Below are 26,832 nucleotides of genomic sequence, written 5' to 3'. Positions count from 1 at the left end.
GCACGGCTCCAAGGCAATCACCACAAGCGTCGCATTGGACCTCAAATGGCTAAGCACAAGTTGAGAGATAAGCTTCTCTTTAATCTTTTCAAAAGCAGCGTTCTCCTTGGTAGACCATGCATACTTAACGTTCTTTTTTGTTAGGTCATGCAATGATCCTGCTATGAGTGAGAATTTTCCTATGAAGCGTCTATGTATGCACACATACCTATAAAGCTTCTTAATTCATGCAAATTCTTTGGATTAGGCCATGCTTTTATTACTTCTAACTTGATGGATCCATTTGGATGCCATCTTTAGAGATAATATGACCTAAATAGTGAATCTCTTGTAAGAAAAATTCACTTTTCTTTTGATTTATGTAAAGCTTATTTTCTTGCAGAAATTGAAAAACTACTTGGAGGTGTTGTTTGTATTCGTCCACGAAATTGTAGTAGATGATTATATCATCAAAGAACACTCTAGTGTAACTGCAGTGAGGCCTAAAGAGCTTCTCCATCATGCGGTTGAATGTAGCTGGTGCATTTGTCGAGCCAAAAGGCATGATAATAAATTCGTAGAGACCAAACATAGTGCAAAATGCGGTCTTTACAATGTCTTGATCCACTCTCCTTATTTGGTGATAGCCACTTTTTAGGTCAAATGTACTGAAGTAGGTCGGTCCCTGTAGCTTATCAAATAGGTCTTCTACCCACGGAACGGGAAACCTATTTTTGATAGTGATCCTATTTAGTGCTCTATAGTCGACACACATATGATATGTGCCATCAAAATGGAGATGAACTAGGCCTAACCATTCCTTTTTCAACCAACTCATGCACTTGCCGCATAATTTCCTCTTGTTGAGCTTGAGAAACTTGATTTAGACGCCAACTCCATGGATATGAAATTGTGAGTAGAGCCATTGTTGACGAAGAGAATGAAAGCATCATGCTCTCTTACCTTTCCCCAAGCATGACATAGAGGAGATCCTTTGCGATGAGCATCATCTTCTTGAAATTCAACTATGGAAGCTCTAGGAGGTTCATTGCGTGTGTTCTTTTGTGGGCAAGCACGATAAGCATGCCCTTGCTCCCCACATTTGAAACAACGGTTATCCTTGCAATAACGCTCTAGCTCTTCATGAGAGAGTCTATTTTTGCCTTTGTAGACTCCCTTCTCCTTAGCTTTGTTGTTGTTGAAGTTGCCCTTGGGAGACTTTTGGACATGGTCCTTCCCCTTAGGCTCATTACGATCTTTGCTTTCCATGGGCTTAAGATTTTTCTTAGCCCCTTGTTGGAAGTGGATTCTGGAAGCCACCATAGTATGGTGTATGACTGCTGAAATAGTGCGAGGCCTTTGGGAATTGACATACTCCACCATATCTTCAGATAAATCCGCACAAAATTGTTGTTTTTCCTCTCCAAAATTTATCTTTTTGTAGACAGTGGCTTTGAGATGTAGATCCCAAAACTTGTCTACGTATTTGTGGATAGATTCGTAGGGAGAGAGCTTCGCCATTTGGTGAGTAATTTGTCTTTGGCATCGCTAGCCAAAAACTGCTTCATAATGGAAGCTCTTAAAGCTTTCCATGTTCGTGGAGCTTCACCGTGTGCTCGTTGGCTAGACAACCATTGCCTGGCGGAATTTTGAAGATGCATGGCTACATGACGTATCTTAGAGGACAAGACTTTGTCTGTAGCACCAAAGGTGCCATCGTAGGTAAGAAAAGAGATACTCTTTCCTCCCTCCTTGAACTGTTTGAGCTTGGACGACCTCTTCCAAGCGGCATGGATTTCCAATGGCCTCTCCTTTTGACTTCTTTGGGAGCTGCACCATCACTTCCTTCAGAAGAGGAGGAGGATGATGAAGATGGAGAAGAGGGTGACCTCTTTCTCGCCTTTTTCTTCTCATACTTCCTTTCTTACTTCTTTGAATTATGGTGAGAAGGACTATGCGATGGTCTTCTCCATTTAGGGGGTGTTGGAGAGCGTTTTGTCCATCGTCTTCGTGGTGCCATCTCCACCGATGTGGTGGGAGATTCACTTCTTGCTCGTTCTTTTGGTGAGGGCTCTATCGTTGAGGTTTGGGCTCTCTTTTGTGAGGGAGTTGCCCTATCAACTTGTAAGCTTTTGAGCCCTTCGTATGGGTCCTCCTCTTCTCTCACCGTAGAGAGCCCTCTTTTTAGAAATCTCACTAGGAGCTTTCATAGGCACTCCCTCTTCTAGGTGAGGAGATTGGAGAATCCCATGGATCAGTAATTACTGTGGCACTTCTCCTTAGAGGGATGGGTTTCCCATGGCTTGTTGAAGACAAGTAACAAGATAGTCCACAAGCATAGGAGCATCATTAGTAGCTTGATCGTTAGCAAAATCAAAGCCATCAACATTAATTTCATTCTCTCTACTATTGTCAGCCATTCTAACTAAATTTTAGGTGTAAATTTTTACTTGTACTTTGGCACTTCAAGCCCTAGTTGCTACTCCTCTTTAATTTCAAAGATAAGCACTCAAGCATCTATACCCGTGGCTACCCGTGGCTCGAAATATCATTAATTGCAAGAAATAGAAGAGAGGGTTTATCATAGCTCAGTCGGCACCGGTTCCTGTCAAGCTTCTAATAGCTCAATAATGGTTAAGCCATAGGCAAGCCCCTTGGGACTCCATTATTAAGACCATAGCTCTTGACGGTGATACCCCACTAACTGCAATAATGCCTTCACAAATCAGCCCCCTCTCTCATCTTGGTCAACCCCTATTGCAATTTACTCATGCTGGCTCCCTATTGGCCCTTGAAAAGCCTAGCCAATAGCGTTTGAGCAATATTTTTACTCTTGCTGGCTTCCTATTGGCGCGTGAATAGTTTAACCAATAGCCTTTGAGAGGCCCAGTCAAGAGCCTTGTGACAAGTGTCTATCCTTTTTCCCTTTTGTAAAATCTCAAACAATAAATTTAATTATTTGAATCCCTATTGGAACTTCTAGTCTCTTGCTAGTAGGAATTAAGAAAATTTATAGGTTGCTTGATTCTCATTGGACCTTTTGACTGTCCAATAGTCTTTTAGGGAGACTAATTCTTACTTGCTATTTTTTTAAGCATTTATAAAATAAGAAATTAAGTTTACACTAGCTCAACCCTCATTGGTCCACCTCTATGTCCATCTAATAGGATTCATGCAAGAATTGGGAGTTTTCCTGCATGCCTGACATGTGTCCTATTTGCTTTGTGGAAGGGTAAAATTATGAGTGCGTGTGTGTGTGCGTGCGCTCTATCTCATCCCCAGTCATATGTCATCTTCCCAACTCGCCCCCTCGCAGACGCACCTCAAGGATAATAAATCCCTATTCTACTTACCTTCGTGCAATTAATAATACCAACCATTTGTAGCAAGCTTGAGGACTTCTCTTCTTGAGCAAGAAAAGAGAAACAGATAGATCTGATACCAATGTAACATTTAATGGTCTAAACAACTTGTAAATAGCGGAAAAGAACTTAACATAGTGAGCATTTCATTAAGAGCAAGTTCCTAATGAGCACAGAAGAGTGCTTGGTTGGAGATAACAACATTAGCATAACACCTAATTAGTTTGGCATAACAATACTTGAAAGAGATAGAGAAATAGAACAATTGACAACTATTGAGGACCGGATTTACATGGACCGGTCCCCCCTCCATTAGGCATTTGTATTATAGCTCCTCCCATTAAGAGAGACTTTGTACAATACAATTCTTTGTGTTCCTTGGTAAAATCTCGTTGGTGCAATGAAGATGGAAGCTTCATGCACCAAACTTACACGTGATAACACATAACATCAATTCCCTCACGGTCTCAGACCCAAGACCTCACACACCTTCAAAGATGGTGATAGCTAGCGGGGTATGAGAGTAGATCTAGAGGAAGAAGGAGTATCCTTACGAGAAAGAAGTATTTCTCCTCACATAATCACTCATAACAACTCATGGTAGAGGAGATGAGCATGCAATTTTGGAGCTTGTCTCTTGGTTGGATTTGCATCACAAGCCAAGAGTTTGTTGGTGTAGGCCTCCCTTCTCACAAGCTTGGAGTAGATGAAGAGCTGTCCATTAAAGCCTGTGATGGAGATAGACTTTCTTTACTTCACACATGAGCTTGTGTGAGTGTGTGTGGAATAATGGCTTCACAAATTAGCCCTCTCTCATCTTGGTCGACCCCTATTGCAATTTACTCATGCTCGCTTTCTATTGGCCCTTGAAAAGCTTAGCCAATAGCATTTGAGCAAGCTTTTTACTCTTGTTGGCTTCCTATTGGCCTGTGAAAGGTTTAGTCAATAGCATTTGAGAGGCCCAGTCAAGAGCCTTGTGACAAGTATCCATCCTTTTTTCCTTTTTGTAAAAGCTCAGACAATTAATTTAATTATCTGAATTCCTATTGGACCTTTTTGTCTTCTGGCTAATAGGAATTAAGCAAATTTATGGGTTGCTTAATTCTCATTGGACTTTTTGACTGTCCAATAGTATTTTAGGGAGACTAATTCTTATTGGTTGTTTTTTTAAAGCATTTATAAAATAAAAAGTTTAGTTTACACTAGCCGAGCCCTCATTGGTTCACCTCTATGTCCATCCAATAGGATTTAGACAAGAATTGGGGGTTTTCCTGCATGCCTGACATGTGTCCTATTTGCTTTGTGGAAAGGTAAACTAAAGTGTGTGTATGTGTGTGTGTGTGAGAGAGAGAGAGTGTGCTGTCTCTTTCCCAACGTGCTCACTCTTCTGTCCTTTCCTTGAAGCCACTTTGTTGACTTTAGCATTCAACACTTTAGTCACTAAGAGAAGTTCCCATGGCCTAGGACTTTTACACTAAAAATTTGGAATTTTAGCCTTTGGAAGTCTTTGATGGAGTTAAACCTAAGGGTCTTTTAAACTCCACTGGTGCACTTTGCTCTTTAGCAGACCATCCCCATCTGGATCCCTATTTCCCCTCCTTTGGATCCCCTATTGAGATAGGTCTAACAACTTTCCAATATCTAGCCTTTGCTCCCCTTGGTATCTCCCCATATTAAATGATCAGTTTAATATGAGAAAATCATTTGGGAAAGTAGATATTAGGTTTTATGACAGTGTGTGTGTGTGTGTGTGTGTATGTGTGTGTGTGAGAGAGAGAGAGAGAGAGAGAGAGAGAGAGAGCATATGGATGCCTAAATAAGTCCCCCCTCTCATGCTTAGTCCACCCCCTCCTCTCTCTCTCTCTCTCTCTCTTGTATTATTTAATTATGTCATTTGGACAAGTGTCCTCTTTTGCCTCTTTGAGAGAAAGAGCTTAACAATTTATTTAAATGCATCTAAATTCTCATTGGACCCCGTTAAAGCCTATCCAATATGATTCAAGCACGTCATGAGGGAAAAATGGGGAGGATCTTGACATGTGTCTTTTATGGTTCTTAAGAGATTATGTTTGAATTGAACACTTCAAGCACCTTAGTCATTTAAGCATGACAATCTTTTATTCCTTTTGAGAGATCATGTTTGAATTGAACACTTCAAGCACCTTAGTCATTTAAGCATGACAAGCACCTAAAACTTGGGCAAGTTTTCCCACAAACATCTTAAGCACCTTAGTTAGCAATCACGACAAGCACCTCAAGCTTGGGTAGGGTTCCCACCTCAAGGTCAGCCCCAACTTGCTTATGGTCCCAGGTCTAAGGATTTTTTAACACTAACCTTTGGAGGTCTTTAATGAAGTTAACCCTAAGGTTTAAATTCCATTAGGTAGCATTGCTCTTTGACAGACAATCTCTCATTTGGACCCTTTTACCTTGGCCCTGTGTTGAGATAGATCCATAAGCACATGTCTATATCCTAACCCTTGTTCCTGTTTATTCTCCCACATTAAATGATCAGTTTAATATTTTGGGTTGGTTATGTATTAGATTTTATGACAGTAGCATCTAGCTTTATCAAGAACTTTCAAGCATCTTGACACTCTTTTTCAAACCACCTGTTGTGTGATCCACCTTTGCTGACACCTTTGGCTTTATGGCAAAGCATTATTCGACATAGAGAGCAAACTATTTTCGTGAAAGCTTCTCATTTAGTTTCCAATGGTGCTTCATGTTGGAGCTTTGCTATCCATAACTATGGTAAACCCAATCAATATACATCGATGCTTGGTGAAATCCATACAAAGAGAACTTTTCTTCACTTTGGCTAAGATTTTCATGCTAAGTTGTTTCTTCACATGTAAGTACATGAGAGAGAGAGAGAGAGAGAGAGAGAGAGAGAGAGAGAGAGATTGAAGACCACCTCCCTCGTCAGTGTAGTTGTACCATCATGAGCACCTCAACTCCCAGCTTCTTCATTTGTGTGCATCTAATGTTGTTGCATTTTTCGACGCTTTTTCACATGATTCTTGATGAAGGTGCAAATGATATCATTGAGATCATCTTGAAGATTTGACAACCAAGTTTCAAGAGCATCAATGCTCACATACCTCGGTTTGTAGTGTAAAATTATCGATAGAATAGAAAATGAAAAATCTCAGTTGTAAAAGCAATCGGACTTTAATTTTCAAGGTAAAAAATTGGACATTTGGATAATAATATCCCCACAAATAGTGTAGATTTTGGCATAAATCCCAGATTGCCCTTAAAAAACATGGCCAATTTTTTTCGAGCAGTTGGTTGAATCGCAAGTTGTTGCTTTAGCTCCATCCCTCAAATGTCATTACGCAAAGCCTAACTTTCACTTGAATTGTTTGACTCGCTTCTCACGACCCTGGCTATGGCGAATACAGAAGAGGCTGAGCTTGAGGAAGGCGAAATCCCGAGGGCTCCAAAGCATCGCTTGGAGCGTGCCTGGACTTTCTGGTACGACAATTACACCGCCAAATCCAAGCAAAAGACTTGGGGAAGCTCTCTTCGCCCCGTCTACACCTTTTCTACCGTGGAGGATTTCTGGGGGTAAGATCGTTTGAGAGAGAGAGAGAGAGAGAGAGAGAGAGAGAGAGAGAGAGAGATGTAGTTGGAGAGAGAGATGTAGTTGTCGACAAAAATTCAGCACGAGATGATCTATGATCTCATTCACTCGTTAAGCTAAACTATGGAGGAGATTCTTAAGCAGAATCATATGCAGAGGGAAAGACAGGCACATAATGATGACAATCATCATACGTAATTTGCACAAAAGAGCATCGGAAATGATCACCTATGAGGAGACTATACACCATAGTTGTTTTCAACCTTTTATTTTGGCCGCTGACTCTATTGATTGTGGCCTCTATTTTTGTAACTCTGAATAAGTTCGTGCACACTGGCTCTTTGTGCCATGTGGATATTCTAAACCTACTGCTCAAGCCAAAAAATGCCCATAGAGCGTGAGAAATTTAGTATTGGCAATTTTGTGAGCCTGTTTGTAGGGCAACACTAGCATGTAGACTAGGATAAGTGCAAGCTTGTGGTTCAGTTGCCAAACCAAACCGATAACTCGGTTGGGAGATATGAAGCTCACACTATCCTCAAACTATGAGCCTTGGGGTTCGCGTCTGGCAGATCAGTGTATGGTTGCAGGGTTGCATAGTGACTTCCAGGTAGTTGTACTCTGTGATTACTAATATAAAAAGAAGTACTGGAAGGGGGCGCTAGGGGCTAGTGCATGTGGAAGAGGACCTTTGTCGGTTCTTATTGAGACTACTTTGAGTTTTGAAGTGTTAAATGTTTTCCAGTTCTGTCCGTGTATTGCTGTGAGATTACTGACTTGTGATTGCCAAGCTGGTTACGGTGGTACCAGAGCTTTTGTTGATTCTTCTTTTATGGAGGATCGGGTCAAACTTTTTACAACACACGCCATGGGTTCTGATAGAGAACCTGATCAAGAACGGGAGTGTGTGGCGAGGATGACCCCACTGGTAATGGAGATTCAAACAACAACTAATTGACAGATGAGGAGTTTGATGGTCTCGACGAAAATCCCAATGAGGATTCATAGTTTACATATCTTTGAATTTCGTCGGAAATTTCATGTGAGCACTTGTGCGAAACGGTTGATGAAGTTTGCGAAGGATCCAAACCATGGAAAGTATATGAAGAACCAACCAATTCCGGAGCTCCATGATATGTGGCAGGTCAATGCTCTTCTGATTTGACAGAAGAGGACATTGAACGAGCTATGGAGCGGAAAATCAATGAATCGATGAAGCATCGAAACACTCACAAAAGGGACGAAAGTCCGAGTCTTTCCTTGGCTATCGGGGCCGACAATCTACTTTTGAAGAACTTGCAGAGAAGGGGTCTCAAAAGAAACATGGCCGACGTGTGCATTTTGAAGATGACACTAGCCTTTCTTCTTCCTCTTCTGCTACTTCTTTTTTTTTCCGAGGAAAAGATCCTTCTATTAGTTAATGAAACTGCCCATAGGGCTACAACCACCTCTGCTAGAGAGGGCTACAACAATCATACGGGGAGACTCTCCCAATGAACAAACAACGTATGTACAATGAGGGCTAAATCAGGAGATGGGAGGAGGAAAAGGCCACACAGGTGGACGGTAGTGCCATCTGAGCACACCCTGGACCATGGTGAAGAAAGGCCTAGGGTGCCAAAGTTGAAGGAACGCCTCTCTACACTCCCGCATGCGGTTGGAGCTGCCCTGAAGTCTCTCGAACTGTCTCCTGAGAGTATGGATCAGCTCCAACCAAAAATCTCGAACAGTCTCCGCTAGTGGCAAAGGCGAGCCTCAAAGATGCGGAAGCAGAGGAACCACCAGATGAACCAGAGTCTCAGGCCACAGACGAGCTCCCAACACACCTCTCTCTCACTGCACCACTCCTGTAGAGTAAGCTTTGTAGCAGGTTGGAGTGTAGGTAGACCCGTATCACTATAATCCTGATGGTGGAGGATGGCGCAAGTTGTAGTGCAGGGCCCGTGAGAGTGAACCAGGCAGCTGTCCCCCAAGTGTACTGCCGTGCTGTGGAAAGAGCAGGCATCAGCCGAAGGACCCGAAGCCACACATGCTATGCCATAGGGCAATCCCAAAGACAGTGACGTTGACTCTCCAAAGGATGGTCACAAGCTGCACATGCTGTCGAGAGGCCACTATGTACAATCCAGCTCCCCATTGTTGTAGCTTTATGTGCAACCAGCCCATTGGAACAACGTGACTCGCCGCAGTTGTCTGGCGTCCCACAACCTCGACCAAAAAGCTGACAAGAACTCAGTTGTGAGACCCTCCTCCTGCCAATGAGGAGCTGTAGCAGGATGAGCCTCTCTCCGTGTTGCCAGTATGTGATGTCCCCGTCGAACAGTGTACTGAAAGAATGGATGGTCGGATGAGGAGAAAGGGTCCCTCCAAAACCACTCTCCAGGATCCCATTGCACTCATGCCAGTGGACAACTCTCCCAAGCCCACAACCTCCAGTGGCCTGTCTCAAGAGCTGCTGGGTCAGGATCTATGACACAAGCCCTCCCACATATGCCTACAACTCGGATCCTTTGAAAACAACACTCTGCAACCTGTGGGGCTTCTACTGAGACTCTGTGTAGCTGGCACAAATGGGTGACGGGGCTGCTGCCAGTACACACATACCCGCCTGGCTGCCCGCTAGACCCACACACACCAAATTGCTGACGTGGCTGGCTGTGTACGGCCGGGCTGCCACGTGGCCAGGCTGTATGGATTCTGCGACTTCCGGAAAGCAGGCAGCAGCGTACAGATAGGCCAGCAAAAAGCATCACGTGGCTGAAAATCTGTCTACGCAGCGAAAGAGAGTTTTTTTTTTTGGGCTACGCAAAGGCAGATTAAAATCCTACGCTATTGACTTGCTTTATTTTACGCAAGTTAGAGAGAGAGAGAAAGAAACTCTTTGCTTTATTTTACACTAAGCAAGAGAGAGAGAAAGAGTTCTATTTTTAAAAGAGCTTTTCATTCTCAGCTTTTGGGCTCTGCTTTGGTATCCCTTGTAAACTTTTAAAAGGGTCTCTAGGCTCTCACTTCTCAGAGCATCTAAACGCAGAGTCTGAGAGTGAGTCCCGGCGACCTACTTGTACTTGCAGATTAATACAAAAAGAAATACCGAAAGGGGCGCGAGTCTTTGGGGCCAATATCTCTAGGCACGGAACTCCGCCGGGCCAGTGTCGAATCAATAAAAGGTGAACTATTTTGAAGTATTTATTTGTGCTTTCGCGGTAGATTCTCGACTTGGAGTGTCCAAGTCTGTTACAATGGTATTAGAGCACGGCCGATTTCTCTTTGACGATCCCTATTTTTTTTTCCGCGATGCCTATGGCTTCAGGCAAAGATCAGTCGACTTCCTCTGCATCCGGAGATGCGGGAAGGGATCACAACCAAGATTCACGCGAGGAGTATGGCCTGCCTCGGCCTACTCAGGCGGAGCGTCAAGAGATGGAGCGCCGACAATTGATCGGCGATGCAACAAAGATGATGCTTAATTTTGCCAAGGACCCGAAATTGGCAAAATATATGAGCAAGACTTCTTTTGAGGAGGTGCACACACAGTGGCAGAAGACCACAAAACCACCCCAAAAACCCGCTCTCAAGAAACCTCCTACTTCTAAAAAGTATATAGAGAAAGAATTAGAAGAGGTGGTTGATGCACGAATTGCTCAGCTTTTTGACGCGTAGAACAAAGCTAAAAAGCACGACAAAAAGCAGAAGAAAGGCGTTGACTTCCCGGGTTATCTGGGTCGTCAGTCTACTTTTGAAAAGGCAAGAAAGGAGAAGAAGCGTGTTCGATTTGAAGGAGTACCCAGTTCTTCTTCTCCTTCTTCTTCTTCTACTGATAGTTCTTCTAGCTCATCTGACTCGAGCGAAGAAGACAGAAAAGGCAAAAAGCGAAGCAAAAAGCAACGCTTCGGAAAGGGCAAGAAAAAGGCAAAGAATTCTAAATCTCGCCCAGTGAGTGATAGTTCTACAGAGCACTTGTCTACATACAGTTCGGACTCCGATGACAACAACTTTTATGCAAAGAAGAAGAAGTTTTACAAAGCCAACCAATATGACTTTCTAGAAGACAAAAGCAAGAAAGTCAGAGAGTTTAAGGAAGGTGGACAATCAATTAAATTTGACACGTTTTCTGGTTATAGAGATGCTTCGAAGGCTTTGTCTTTTATACAGCAATTTGACATCGCTTTCGCGGGAGGGCGTTACTCAGAGCACTCTAAGATTCGAAGAGCTGCCTCTTACTTTAAAGGGAATGCTCGAACTTGGTGGTCCACGCTTCTATTAAACAAGACTGCGCCAGTTAAATGACTGAAATTTAAGAGGCTTTTTATTTCTTCTTGGCTGACTTGAGAGTATGAACGCGATATACGAATTGCTTGGAACCATCTTCGGATGACCAAGAGGGATACAGTGGACGCTTATTGCGAGAGATTCTGGAGCTCTTTTCTACCCGCCTCTTCATTTAAGAAGATCTCGTTCAAGGAACAGATTGAGCAGTTTGCCTTGGGTCTACCTACAGAGATCCGAGATCACTGCTTGAAACAAAGGTCAGCTTCCATTCAGGAGTTGATGAGTCGTGCGAAACGGGTTTTCCCATTCACTCTGGCAGTTTGACCTACCCCACATGTAAGGTGCAGCGGAATGAATGTTTGAACTTTGCTCAAGATGAGGCTCCGAACTGTGCTGAAGGTTCCTTTTATTCTTATGGAAGGGAGAGCCTTCCGTTCTTAATGAGAGATTGCAATGATCACTAACAAAGTGAGTGGACACTGTGCGTGCAAGTGTATGAGACTGAGATAGAGAGAGAAGAGAATACGACACCAGAGACGTTGTAAAACCCTCCTCCGACGGCCCCACTCTCTATGGCGAGAGCGGTCTACTTATGATTGCACAAATCTCTACAATGCTTCGACTTGCCGATGATGAGGACGATGACAAGACGGGCTGAAATCTGAAAACGCTAATGGCTGAAATCTGCAAATCTTCTATCTGCTGAATTCTGACTCTATGTCGTTGACGATGCCGAAGACGACGGTACGACGACGACGCATTGAAAATGCAGATGCTGAAATCTGCGTTTTACGGGCTGAATCTGTAAACCTTGCGGAATCTGACCGTGTGGCGAGGATCTGCCGCGGGAAGGTGAGATCTGCGAGGTTCAGGACTTGGTCTGCGGTGTCTAAGGGCTGAAAACTGAAAATGCTGAGATTTCTTGATGTTCCGTCGCGGTGAATCTGCAAAACACTGGGTGATGATGCAGATGCAAAAACGCTAGGGCTGAAAATATGCAAATCTATCGCCGGTTGTCTTGTAAATGCAAAACGCTAGGCTGATCTGATGTTCTGCTGTCACCTGAATCTGCAAGTGCAAATCGCTGGCTGATCTGGTCCAAAAACGCTAGGTGGTTGCTGGGGAGCAAAAACGCTACGGCTTGGGGTTATGCTGAGAAGTTGCCTGTTGAACAATGGTGCTCCTGCTGCCTCTTCCGCCAGAAAGTGCTAGCGCTAGGTTTGCTTATATACAAACTTAGCAAAATTGCCCTACCTACTTTCCAACAAAAGTCACTTAAAAATAATAACTGAAAAATGTCAAAAATAGGTAAAATAGGCTAAATGCACTGGAAAATTCCCCTGAAGGATTCTGATCGATTCTGATGGGAATGCTTATGATCATGTTGTGTGCAACCAGAGGATATGCATCTACACTAAGTGTCTGGGCATGCACGGTCTGCGAACAGACTCACAAAAGTGCCAGATCACTCCTAAATCTAATTGATTGGACTGACTGAACCCTGATCATGCTGTAGCTTGTCCACGGACACATAGAGTTGGTGACATCCCCTCCTTTTCAAAGTGAGGTACTGGTACCGAACTGTATGGCGTTGAGGGAGATTGCCAATAGCATCCGGAATCCTGGAAGGGACTCTTCGCCAGCCCACTCGGATGTGTGGGTCGTGCGGTACTTGAACTTCATAAAGGTCTGCAACGCTTGCTTCTTTGGGCTGCGCCAAAAGCGACAGTCTTCTGTGGCTCCTGCAATGCTTCAACTTTGTCGAGAGTCGTGCTTCTTTCTTCTTCAAGAATCCCCACGGCTGAAAATTCCTGAAACCACTTCCAACACAAAACCATGAACATACCTATTCCATATAAAGTGACTGGAAAAAATATTGTCTTCCTCAAAGAGTGTGCATGCAATGTAGATGAACAAAGAGACGGAGTGCCAAACCGTTCACCACACACACGCAAACAATGAGATCGAATTTTTCTCTTCTGATCTAAAGCAATCAACTGTGGCAATTCACAACGGAAATGCCCATGCTTGGTGCTCATACTTTCATGTGCTCTTTCTACAAATGTGTCAGGCCAAGGAAGAGACATGGAATGTGACTTCCTTACATGCATACTTTTCAACTTTTCAAGAACAATCCGCATACATTCGTGTTCATTCATGAGTGAAACATGCTCAACGTACAATATGTCATGCCTAGTAAAAGGGATCACATAAAGAGGCTGATGAAAATATAGGAACCGATCATGAATGAAACACTCGAACAATGCGTGCGTATGAATCATGCTAGCACATAATACTTCCTGTAAGGGTTCTTTGGATTTAGGCTCGAGAGCCAAGATCGGTTCTTCCTGAAGGGGTTCTTTGGACCTAGGCTCGAGAGCCAAGATCGGTTCTTCCTTAAGGGGTTCGTTGGTGTCATGTGACACATCCCAACCCTATGTGTTCGTGGACAAGCTACACCACAACAGGGTTCAGTCAGTTTAGATTAGCAGTGATCTGGCACTTTTGTGAGTCTATTCGTAGACCGTGTATGCCCAGTCACTTAGCATAGATGCATATCCTCCGGTTGCACACAGCATGATCATCGGAATTCCCATCAGAATCCATTAGCATCAGTTACGGGAATTTTCCAGTGCATTTAGCCTATTTCCCTATTTTTGGTATTTTTCACTTATTACTTTTAAGTGACTTTCCAACAAAAGTAGGTAGGGCAATTTTGCTAAGTTAATATATAAGCAAACCCAAGTTAGCACTTTTTGGCAAAAGAGGCAGCAGGAGCTTCCCGCTCAACAGGCAACTTCTCAGCAGTACCCCCTCAGACCATCTAGCGTTTTTGCATCTTTCCCCCATCCTTGGTGTTTCCTTCCACAGCAGGCCATCGCCATCAACCATCAGCACCCTAGTGTTTGCAGATCCCTGCCATCGCCAGCAGATTCATCAGCTTCCCTAGCGTTTTCCCAAATCAGCCCCATCAGCGTTTTTGGATTGCAGATGCAGATCAGCCTAGCATTTTTGGCTAGCAGTAGGACCTATCAGCGTTTTTAGTTTCAGCCCTTACCACATCAGACCACAGCGTTTTCAGCCTTATGCACAGTAGCAGATCAGCCCCCGATTGGTTGCAGAATGTTCCCCTATTTTCAGCCAAAAAAACGCAGCCAAAACAGTCATTTTCAGCCACCGAAACAGTCCCGAATTTCAGCGATTAGAAGATCACAGATTTCAGCCATCAAGTCGTCGTCGTCACCACCGTCGTCGTCATTGGCATAGTCCAAGTTGCATCAGTCCATTGCATTCGCATTGTACACCTTTGTGCAATCAAAGTAGACCACTCTCGCCGACGAGAGTGGGGCCTTCAGAGGAGGGTTTTACAACCTCTCGGGTGTCGTATCTCTTTTCTCTCCTTCTCTCAGTCTCATTCACTTGCACGCACAATATCCACTCACTTGTTCGTGATCATAGCACTCTCCATAAAGACGGAAGGCTCTCTCCTTCCCTAAGAACTAAAAGGAACCTTGAGCAAATATAGATCACTAATCTTGAGAAAACACAACATTCATTCCGCTGCACCTTACATTTGGACCTAGGCTCGAGAGCCAAGATCGATCCTTCGTGATTGATCGAATCTGCAACGAGGTTAGCTTCGCTAGAAAAAACAGCAACTAACTCATCATCCTTGTGAACAATCACGTCTTCTTCATGCAACTCATCATGCTTTTGAGAAATCACATCTTGATCATGCAAATCATCATGCTCATCATTATCATCCAAATCATCATGCTTATCATTGTCATTCAAATCATCATCATGCTCATCATTATCATTCAATTCATCATGCTTCTCATAATCATGCAAATCTTGTGTGTCATGCTTGGGAGAAGAAGAGACTGAGAGAGTCTCCTTTTCCTGAATCTCTTGCATCTGTGCCTGAACTTGAGAAAAGAGTCGCAACAACTCTTTCCTATGTCGGTCGCTCTGTTTTTGTCTTGCTTTGGCTGCCTTTCTTTCTGCTTCTCTTTCTGCGTGTCTGCGTTCCATTTCTGCCATTCTTTCTGCATTTCTTGCTTCACGTTCCAACTTCCTTTCCAGAAACATCTGCTTCAACTCCTCCATAGGAGTTAGTGCAATCCTTTGCATAGACGGGGAAGGGGGAGGGTCGGAAAACCCTCCTGGTGGGGAAAATTCTTCTTCGCCTCTCTCGTGCTCATCACCTCCAAGCTAAGTATTCGAGTGATGACCATTCTGAAGTCGTGGGTTCTTGTGGGTTCTTGGGGTCTTGGGTTCTTAAGTTCACGAGGAACTTGGGTTCTTAAGGTTTTCGTTCGCTTGCAATCTGTGTTTGAGAAGGATCTTCTCTTCACCCGAGTTCTACTCTTTTCCGCGGGCGCACCCCTTGGCGGCCTTGCGCTCACACCAAGGTTGCTTTTTCCCACCTCACGTCGATTGGCCGGCCGCTAAGTGCACGGTCCACTCTCAATCAGTGAAAAGAGGCACAAGGGCAGGCTGGACAAGCCCTTCTTTCCTGGGATTCCTGTCACTCTTCAAAAACACGATTAGGAATCGACACGCCCAAGCGAACTTGGGTTCGTGTGACCTCAACAAGCAAAAAAAACTGTGGTTCTTGTGGTTCTTTCCTTGAGTGATACAGAACACTGCCAAAGCTCTGATACCAATGTTAGGTACAGCGGAATGAATGTTTGAACTTTGCTCAAGATGAGTGCTCCGAACTGTGCTCAAGGTTCCTTTTATTCTTATGGAAGGGAGAGCCTTTTGTTCTTAATGAGAGAGTGCAATGATCACTAACAAAGTGAGTGGACACTGTGCGTGCAAGTGTATGAGACTGAGAGATAGAGAGAGAAGAGAATACAACACCAGAGACGTTGTAAAACCCTCCTATGAAGGCCCCACTCTCTATGGCGAGAGCGGTCTACTTATGGTTGCACAAATCTCTACAATTCTTGGACTTGCCGACGATGTCGACGACGATGAGGACAACGACGAGACGGGTTGAAATCTGAAAACGCTAATGGCTGAAATCTGCAAATCTTCTATCTGCTGAATTTTGACTCTATGTCGGTGACAATGCCGATGACGACGGTATGACGACGACGCGCTGAAAACGCAGATGCTGAAATCTGCGTTTTCCGGGCTGAATCTGTAAACCTTGCGGAATCTGACCGTGCGGCGAGGATTTGCTGCAGGAAGGTGAGATCTGCGAAGTTCGGGACGTGATCTGTGGTGTCCAAGGTCTGAAAACTGAAAACGCTGAGGTTTCTTGATGTTTCGACGCAGTGAATCTGCAAAACGCTTGGTGGTGATGCGGATGCAAAAACGCTAGGGCTGAAAATCTGCAAATCTGTCGTCGGTTGTCTTGCAAATGCAAAACGCTAGGTTGATCTGATGTTCTGCTGTCGTCGGAATCTGCAAGTGCAAATCACTGGCTGATTTGGTCCAAAAACGCTAGGTGGTTGCTGTGGAGCAAAAACGCTAGGGCTTGGGGTTCTGCTGAGAAGTTGCCTGTTGAGCAATGGTGCTCCTGCTGCCTCTTCTGCCAGAAAGTGCTAGCGCTAGGTTTGCTTATATACAAACTTAGCAACATTGCCCTACCTACTTTCCAACAGAAGTCACTTAAAAATAATAACTGAAAAATGTCAAAAATAGGTAAAATAGGCTAAATGCACTGGAAAATTCCCCTGAAGGATTCTGATCGATTCTGATGGGAATGCTTATGATCATGTTGTGTGGAACCAGAGGATATGCATCTACACTAAGTGTCTGGGCATGCACGGTCTGCGAACAGACTCACAAAAGTGCCAGATCACTCCTAAATGTAGATTGACTGGACTGACTAAACCCTGATCATGCTGTAGCTTGTCCACGGACACATAGGGTTGGATGTGTCACGTGACACCACGGGTGAGATCATGACGCAAAGAGCCGAACAGACTTAGACAAATGAAAGTAGAAAGAGGAAGAGCAACCCAGAAAAGAAAGATGCACGACCCAAACTCACTCCTCAGGAGAGAGCTCGCTACATTAGGGAAGGGAAGTGCTTTGGATGCGGGGAAATTGGACATTTCTCCGCGAAGTGCCCTAAAAAGGCACAGAAAGAACAGAACGACAAGAACTACGAAAGGCCTGAGAGTTCGAGAGCAATTGAGAAACGTGGAAGAAAAGGCAAGATGAAAATAGGACTGGTTCCCGATTGCGTGGGTACCAATCCCAGCACGGTGGATGTCACAAAGTGATGACGTGGCGATCGATAACCGAAACCCTAATTTTGTAGAAGCCCTAATTTTTGAAAACCCTAACCCTAACTGCTGGATGGAAACCCTAAGTGGTTGGAAACCCTAAAAGCTGGTGCCATTGCCACGTGGCAGCAGTGTACGGAGGTCCTGGAATTTGCGGAAGCTGAAAAAAAGGAAGCGACGTTTTTTGGCATGCTTTTGCTACGTAAGGGAGATTGAGAGAGAGATAGAATTTGCGTTATTTTGCTCTCTTGAGAGAGAGAGAGAATTGCTTTTGAACTGGAAGCTTTTTGGGGCTCTGATTTTGGGTATCCCTTGTAATCTTTATATACGCGGTGATAGCCTCACTTCTCAGAGCATCTGGACACAGAGTCTGAGAGTGAGACCCTAACCCCTCTTTGTACTTTGACATTGATTTAATACATAAAGAAATACCGAAAGGGGCGCCAGTCTTTGGGGCCAATATATCTAGGCACGGAACTCCGTCGGGCCAGTGCAAATCTATTGTGATCTGTAAATTGTTTTGAAGTGGTTATTTGGTGCTGTCGTGATTGATTCTTGACTTGGAGTGTCCAAGTCTGTTACAATGGTATCAGAGCACGGCCGATTTCTCTTCTATGGGAAATCCGATCCCCATTTTTTTTTTCTGCGGCACCTATGGCTTCACACAAGGATCAGTCGACTCCCTCTGCATCTGGCGATGCGGGCAGGGATCACAACGAAGATTCCGGCAGAGAGTATGGCCCGCCTCGGCCTACTCAGGCGGAGCAAAGAGAGATGAAGCATCGTTAATTGATCGGCAATGCAACAAAGATGATGCTCAGTTTTGCGAAGGATCCAAAATTGGCAAAATATACGAGCGAGACTTCTTTTCAGGAAGTGCATGTGCAGTGGCAGAAAACCACTACACCACCCCTGAAACCCGCTCTCAAGAAACCTTCAGATCACAAACAGTATTCAGAGAAGGAATTACAAGAGGTGGTTGATGCACGGATTGCTCAGCTTTTTGACGCGCAAAAGAAAGCCAAAAAGCACGGCAAAAAGCAGAAGAAAGGCACTGACTTCTTGGGATATTTGGGTCGTCAGTCGACATTTGACAAGGCAAAGAAACAGAGGAAGCGTGTTTGATTTGAAGGAGTACCCGGTTCTTCTTCTTCTTCTTCTTCTGACAGTTCTTCTAGCTCTTCATATTCGAGCGAAGAAGACAGAAAAGGTAAAAAGCGAAGCAAGAAACAAAGCTTTGGAAAGGGCAAGAAAAAGGCAAAGAAGACTAAATTTCGCCGAGAGACTGACAACTCTACTGAGGACTCGTCTATAGACAGCTTAGATTCCGATGACGGAAACTTTTATGCGAACAAGAAGAATTTTTACAAAGCCAACCAGTATGACTTTCTCGAAGATAAAAGCAAGAAAGTCCGAGAGTTTTAAGGAAGGTGGCCACTCGATCACGTTTGATACTTTTTCAGGATACTCAGATGCTTCGAAGGCTTTGTCTTTTATACAACAATTTAACATCGCTTTCGCGGGAGGACGCTATTCAGAGCACTCCAAGATTCGGAGACTTTAAGGTGAATGCTCGCACTTGGTGGTCGACTCTTCTTTTAAACAAGACTGCGCCAGTTAAATGGCTGAAATTTAAGAAGCTTTTTATTTCTTCTTGGTTGACGCAAGAATATGAACGAGATAGGCGAGCTGCTTGGAACCATCTTCGGATGACCAAGAAAGATACAATCAATGCTTACTGTGAAAGATTCTGGAGCTCTTTTCTACCCGCCTCTTCATTCAAGAAAATCTCGTTCATTGAGTGGTTCACCTTGGGTCTACCTATAGAGATCTGAGATCACTGCTTGGAACAGAAGTCAGCTTCTATTCAGGAGTTGATGAGTCATGCGAAGTGGGGCTTTGCCATTCACTCTGGTAGTCTAACCTACCCCACAGATGAGGTTACTCCTAAGGAGAGAGCTCGCTTCATTAGAGAGGGGAAGTGCTTTGGATGCGGGGAACATGGACATATCTCCGCGAAGTGCCCTGAAAAGGCACCGAAAGCACAGAATGATAAGGACGGCGACAGGCCTGAGAGTTCGAGAGCACCTGAGGAATGTGGCAGAAAAGGCAGATAGAAAAAGCAGAACTGGTATCACATGGCGTGGGACCTGAACCGAATCAAATGAATGAAAGTACAAACTTTGCCGTTTTTGGGGCAAAGTGAAGGATCAGGAAGCTCTTTTGAAGGAGCCAAGGCCAACTTCTTTTCACTTGGAATTGGCCGCTCGATTTGGAATTGCGCCCGACAAACTGACGCCATAGGCGGAGGTAGTTTGACCGGCACCCGGACGGGATGTTGCCATTACACCGAGCATTGGCAAACTTCGTTTGCAATGACAGGGGTGTTCAGGACACGCGAGTGATGTTCTACTTGGAATCCCTTGGTACCACCAGAACTACGCCGTGGTTGACTATCGGGCCGAGAAAGCGACTTTGACAAATGAAGGGCTCAGAGATTGTACTTGATGAACTTCAGTTTCTTGACTCATTCTTTTGGGAGAGAACTGAACGATGGATAAAGGTTGAATATGTTTTGACCTGAACAAAAGAACGCCAAGATTTTTCTCCACACTCATGCCAATTGCTTTTTAGAGGGCCTAAAGATCAGACCATTGACCTGATACCCGGAAGCACGCCACCAAACCGGCCACCTTACCGTGTGAGCAGAGCACAGAATGAAGAGATTATGAACCAAGTGAAAGACCTCTTGGAAAAGGGTCTTGTCCAGCCTAGTACTTCACCATATTGCTCTCCACTGTTCTTGGATTTGAAGAAAGACGGATCTTGGAGAATGTGCATCAATTATAGAGCTCTCAACGAAATCACCATCAAGAACAGATTTCCAATTCCTAGGATCGATGATATACTCGACAGGTTACAGGGATCCTCGTGCTTTAGCAGGATTGATCTGAAGAGTGGATATCATTAGATCCGAATCGCGTCGGGAGACGTCGACAAGACAGCCTTTTGGACTACTTTTTGGGTTATTTGAGTTTTTGGTGATGCCTTTTGGCTTAACCAATGCTCCTGCGACATTTAACCGGATGATGGACAGGATTTTTCGAGAGTACAGGCTATTTGTTGTCACTTTCTTTGATGATATCATTGTTTTCTCCAAGAATGAGGTAGAACACACAGATCATCTGCTTCAAAGATACGCTTTTTGGGACACTTTGTCTCAGCAGCAGGAGTGCAAATGGATCCGGCCAAGATAGACACTATTCATGATTGGCCCGATTCGAAGAAAGTCCATGAAGTTGGAAGCTTCTTGGGACCGTGTTCGTACTACAGACGGTTCATTCGAAAGTTTGCAGAGGTTGCTTCCCCTTTGCATATCTTGATACAGAAAGGAGTCTTTTTTCTCGTGGGGATCCACATAGGTGACTGCCTTTCAAACATTGAAAGAGAAATTGACTACAAGACCAGATTTGACTTTGCCGGACTTGTAGAAGTCATGTGAAGTATTTTGTGATGCTTGTGGTCGTAGTCTGGGTGTGGTCTTAATACAAGAAGGCCATGTCATTGCTTACGAGAGCGATTGTTCGCTAGGCCGGAGATGACAACACAGATTTATGAGAAAGAGCTTTTGGCGGTTATCCATGCTCTTACTTAGTGGCGGCACTACCTACTCAGAGCGGATTTGACTGTCTTTACAGACCATCAGAGTTTGCGCTACTTCTTGTCATAGAAGCAGCTTCAAAAAAGCAGTTGTGGTGGGCGAACATCTTGTCACAGTTTCACTTCCAGATTGTCCACGTGCAAGGACAAAAAAATGTGGTGGCAGATGCTTTGTCTCGGAAGCCGTTGGTTTTTGCTATTTCCGCGATACATCATAGGAGCTTCGAGGATATGATCGATCAGTATGCCACAGATACAAATTTTGCAGATATTTTCACACGGATACGGGATGGGGAGACAGTAGCAGGATACTCCATTCGGGAAGGCTACTTGATGAGAAAAACCATGTTGTGTGTTAGACAGCCGTTGAGGGAAGAGGTTATGACCGAATGCCACTGTCCACCTTTTACGGGTCATTGCGGCATTGCTACCACCATGAAGGGGGTAGAGAGATACTTCTTTTGGCCGAGACTCAAAAAGGATGTGGAAGAGTTTGTGCGCAATTGCTTAGTATGCCAAAAGGTCAAGTTTGACAGGCATAAGGCATAGGGATTGTTACAGCCTTTACCCATACCCACCCGCCCCTGGGAAAGGATTGCAATGGATTTCAGTTTTGATCTCCCGAGAACACAGAATGATCACGATGATTTTCCGATTACATGGCATGCCTGAGACGATTGTCTCCGACAAAGACCCCAAATTTACGAGTTTGTTTTAAAAGGCAATTTAGGAGAACATGGGCACGCAGTTGCAGTTCTCGTCATCGTTCCACTTGCAGACTGATGGGCAATTTGAGATTACCATTTCAGTGGTTTTAGATTTATTGAAGTCTTGTATCTTGGATCAGAAGACTCAATGCAAAAAGTACTTACCTTTGGTGGAATTTGCCTACAATAACACGATACACTCTTCGACGGGGAAGGCGCCATTTGAGATTGTTGAAGGTGCTATAAAGGTTCCACCCTTCCTGAGCACGGAAGATAAGATTCTGGAAGCGGATGAATATATGCGAGACTTAGATACGGCTTTTGCCAAGGTTCGCGAGACTTTGCAGAAGTCTCAAGAACGACAGAAAAAGGCAGCGGATCGCCATCGTCGCGATTTCAAATTGAAGGAGGATGATTGGGTGCTCTTACGTTTTGAGAAGGCACGCCTAAGAAAGAAAAAAAGGAAAAGAGAGGCTTTTTCCAAAGCTCAATATGCAATACTATGGACCTTTCCAGATCACTGAAAAGATAAATGATGTCTCCTTCCGATTGAAACTGCCAGATACTTGGAGGATTCACAATGCATTCCATGTGAGTCTCTTGAAACCTTTTAAGGGTGATGTGCCTGATGATGGGGAGCTTGATGAGCAACCCGAAGTGGAAGAAAATGAGGAGATCCTTGTTCGTGAACAGATTCTGGCACATAAAGATACGAAGACTAAAGGTAAAGTCTGAAGGCGGTTCTTGGTTAAGTTCAAGAACTATCCTGCATTGGATGCAAAGTGGATGGTGGAGGAGGACCTAGCAGATACTCCTCAGATTGTGAAACTTTACCTCGATGTTTTGGTTTAGCATAGTCTACTCCAAACCGAACCCAGAATTCAGCTTGGTCGGAGATCTGGTGCAGTGGGATGCACAAGAGGGGAGTCACTCCGCTTCTTTGTCAACAGATGCCTCGATATTGATACTAAAGTCACTGATGTCTCTTTGAGCTTCAGGGATACTGAGAGCTGACATTATTCTGCTGGATGACTTTAATGAAATGGAATTCCTGATAATGATACTGATTTGTTCTTGACTTCTTTTGAGTGCAGGAACTGATAGACGAAATGACTACAGCATTTTGGTCTGATTGATCTCGAATAGACATGGTTGCAATAGGGGTTAGTGAATCGGACATTGATGAGGTCCCGATTGGATCTAGATGCGCTTGCTAGCTACATTGCCAATAAATCATGGTCTAAGATCCGAATGAATGTTGAATGTCATGTGATGTCCTGTGATGTGACTGTCGATTTGGTACATGTGCTAGCTGTGTGTTCCTAGTACGTAGGTACTAACAGTCAATGTCTGCTAAGACGGTTAATGGCATTTGTCGGTTTTGCAACGTAACCGCGGTCCATTACAATGCTTTCAAGAGGGGGGTATGTCACAAAGTGATGACGTGGCTACTGACAACAAAAACCCTAATTTCTACCAGAAACCCTAAAATCCTACAAACCCTAATTTCTACCAAAAACCCTAATTTTTGGAAACCCTAACCCTAACTGCTGGCTGAAACCCTAAGTGGCTGGAAACCCTAAAAGCTGGCACTAGTGCCATGTGGCAGCAGTGTACAGAGGTCCCGGAATTTGCGGAAGCTGAAAAAAAGCAAGCGATGTGTTTTTGCATGCTTTTGGCTACGCAAGGGAGATTGAGAGAGAGAGATAGAATTTACTTTATTTTGCTCTCTTGAGAGAGAGAGAGAATTGCTTTTGAACTAGAAGCTTTTTGGGGCTCTGCTTTTGGACATCCCTTGTAATCTTTATATACGCGGTGAGGGCCTCACTTCTCAGAGCATCTGGACGCAGAGTCTGAGAGTGAAACCCTAACCCCTCTTTGTATTTTGACATTGATTTAATACATAAAGAAATACGGAAAGGGGCGTCAGTCTTTGGGGCCAATATCTCTAGGCACGGAACTCTGCCGGGCCAGTGCAAATCTATTGTGATCTGTGAATTGTTTTGAAGTGGTTATTTGGTGCTGTCGCGATTGATTCTTGACTTGGAGTGTCCAAGTCTGTTACAGTGGACGAGGGTACAGAAATATGCCGAGCTTGGGGCAAAGTGAAAGACCAAGAAGCATTGATCTTCTTCGATGGAGGAGCTAAGGCCAACTTTATTTCACCGAAATTGGCGGCACGAGATCACTCCCGATCGGATGGGACCACTTGCGGAGGCAGTTCTAGCGGCACCCGGCAGGGACGTAGCCATTACACCTGTCATTGGCAAACTTTGGTTGCATTGTTAGGGGTATTTGGGGCATGAGGACTTTTACATAATGCCTTTGGAAGGTTGTGATGTCCTCTTGGGAATTCCCTGGTACCACAAGAACAACGCTGTGGTCGACTATCGGGCGAGGAACACAACATTGACCACAGAGAAGGGCATAACCATTGTACTTGATATTAAACTTAAGGGCGAGTCTGTCCCTATTGTATCGGCTTCGACCATCTGAAAGTTGATGAAATCTAGTTTGTTTGTTTACTCGATCTTTTTGAAAGAGTTGAGTGATGAGGATAGGACAAATATGTCTGAACTTGATAAAGAACGCCGATTGCTTCTTAGAGGGCTTGCCAGGCGAGTTATCACCCTCTCCTCTTGAAGATCATACCATTGATCTGATACCTGGAAGCACACCACCGAACCGGCCACCTTACCGTGTGAGGCGAGCACAGAATGAAGAGATTATGAACCAAGTGAAAGACCTCTTGGAAAAGGGTCTTGTCCAGCCTAGTACTTCACCGTATTGCTCTCCAGTGTTGTTGGTTTTGAAGAAAGACGGATCTTGGAGAATGTGCATTGGTTATAGAGCTCTCAACTAAATCACCATCAAGAACAGATTTCTGATTCCTAGGATCGATGATATACTCGACAGATTACAGAGATCCTCGTGTTTTAGCAGTATTGATTTGAAGAGTGGATATTATCAGATCCGAATCGCGCCGGGAGACGTCTACAAGACAGTCTTTCGAACGACTTTTGGGTTATTTGAGTTTTTGGTGATACCTTTTGGCCTAACCAATGCTCCTGCGACATTTAACCGGATGATGGACAAGATTTTTCGAGAGTACAGGCTATTTGTGGCACTTTCTTTGACGATATCATTGCTTTCTCCAAGAATGAGGGAGAACATAGAGATTATCTGCTTCAGGTCTTTCAAGCATTATGAGTGTAAGGTGCAGCGGAAGTGAATGTTTGAACTTTGCTCAAGATGAGTGCTCCGAACTGTGCTCAAGGTTCCTTTTTCTTAGGGAAGGGAGAGCCTTCCGTTCTTTAATGAGAGAGTGCAAGTGATCACAAACAAAGTGAACAGACACTGTGGGAGAAGGTGTTGAGAGTGAGAGATAGATAGAGAAGAATACGACACCAGACAAGTTGTCAAACCCTCCTCCGAAGGTCCCACTCTCTATGGCGAGAGCGGTCTGCTATTGATTGCACAAATCTCTACAATGCTTGGACTTGCCGACGATGTCGACGATGATGAGGACGACGACAAGACGGGCTGAAATCTGAGAATGCTAATGGCTGAAACCTGCAAATCTTTATCTGTTGAATTCTGACTATGTCGGTGACGACCATGCGCTGAAAACATAGATGCTGAAATCTGCGTTTTCCGGGCTGAAACTGCAAAACTTTGCGGGATCTGACTGTGCGGTGAGGATCTGCTGCAGGAAGGTGAGATCTGCGAGGTTTGGGGGTTCTACTGCGGAGTCTGACTGCTGAAAACTGAAAATGCTAGTGCTACTGCTGCTTTTGTCGCGAAGATCTGCAAAAACGCTAGGTCTCTGGTTGATCCAAAAACGCTAGGGCTGAATTCTGCTGTTGGGAGAAAATCCACTAACGCTAGGGCTGATCTACTGTCGTGAAGTGATTCTGTTGTGTTTGTCAATGCCGAAGCTCCTCTGCAATGCAAAATCGCCAAGGCTAATCTGTCCTTACAAAAATGCTAGCTTGATGCTGAGTTGCAAAACGCTAGGTCATGCAGTTGGGGGTCCCGCTGAGAAGGTGCTTGTTGAGCGGTGTTCCTGTTGCCTCTTCTGCCAGAAAGTGCTAGCGCTAGGTTTGCTTATATACAAACTTAGCAAAATTGCCCTACCTACTTCCAACGAAAGTCACTTAAAAATAATAAGTGAAAAATGTCAAAAATAGGGAAAATAGGTCTGTGCACTGTAAAACTGCTACTGATGGGATTTGATGGTCATGCGGTGTGCAACCAGAGGATATGTATCTAATCTAAGTGTCTGGTCATGCACGGTCTGCGAACAGACTCACAAAAGTGCCAGATCACTTCCTATTCTAGATGTAACAAACTGCTGACGTGTCAAAGCCTAAAGAATGGAGTCAACTTACAGATGTGGCCGAGGGGCCTAAACCCTAATTTCTGCCAGAAATCCTAACCCTAATTTTTGCCAAAAACCCTAACCGCTAAAACCGTAATTCCAGAAACCCTAACTGTTGAAACCCTAATTCTGAAAACCCTAACCCTAAAACCTGCAAACCCTAATTCTGGAAACCCTAACCCTAAAACTGCAACAACGTGGCTGATTTCCGAAAATTGCACTGGCATGATGACGTGGCAGGCTGTACGGATTTTCGTGATTTACGCTGGCAGCTTTTGGCATTGTTTTTTTGGACCAGAAGCTTTTGAGTTTGAAAGCTTTTCATGTAAACTGCTTTTTAGGCCAAGGGCCTTTAAATATGAGGCTAGGGCTCATTCTCTGGCATGCTTCCTCGAGAAGGTGCAGAGTCTGGAGTACCGGCTTGTACTTTGATGATGCAATATAAAGAAATACCGAAAGGGGCGCCAAGGTTTGGGGCCAATACTCTCTGGGGTGGAATTCCGTCGCTCCATGTCGCGTGTCGTCTCTCTCTCTCTTTCAGTTCAGTTGTTAATGAAGTGCTAAAGGTCTGTTCAATCTGTTCTTTTCTATTGGCACGAGGTGCCCGCCTTGTGACAGTGGTATCAGAGCATCAGGC

At 44.4% G+C, this 26,832-nt stretch overlaps 1 protein-coding gene across 1 annotated transcript in view; it reads left to right on the top strand.

The window, feature by feature from the left end:
* The first annotated feature begins 6,672 nt into the window (after positions 1-6,672).
* Positions 6,673-26,832, top strand: part of LOC147435481 (eukaryotic translation initiation factor 4E-1-like) — a 69,454-nt gene continuing 49,294 nt past the window's right edge. The window contains exon 1 of the mRNA XM_086488543.1: positions 6,673-6,914. Within this exon, the coding sequence (XP_086344669.1) occupies positions 6,736-6,914 (179 nt within the window). The 5' untranslated portion in view covers positions 6,673-6,735. The remainder of the gene's footprint in view (positions 6,915-26,832) is intronic.

The sequence above is a fragment of the Adiantum capillus-veneris genome, chromosome 18 (assembly GCF_014529385.1).
Source record: "Adiantum capillus-veneris isolate H3 chromosome 18, ASM1452938v2, whole genome shotgun sequence".
Taxonomy (NCBI): Eukaryota; Viridiplantae; Streptophyta; class Polypodiopsida; order Polypodiales; family Pteridaceae; genus Adiantum; species Adiantum capillus-veneris.
This window is presented reverse-complemented; position numbering and strand designations above follow the sequence as displayed.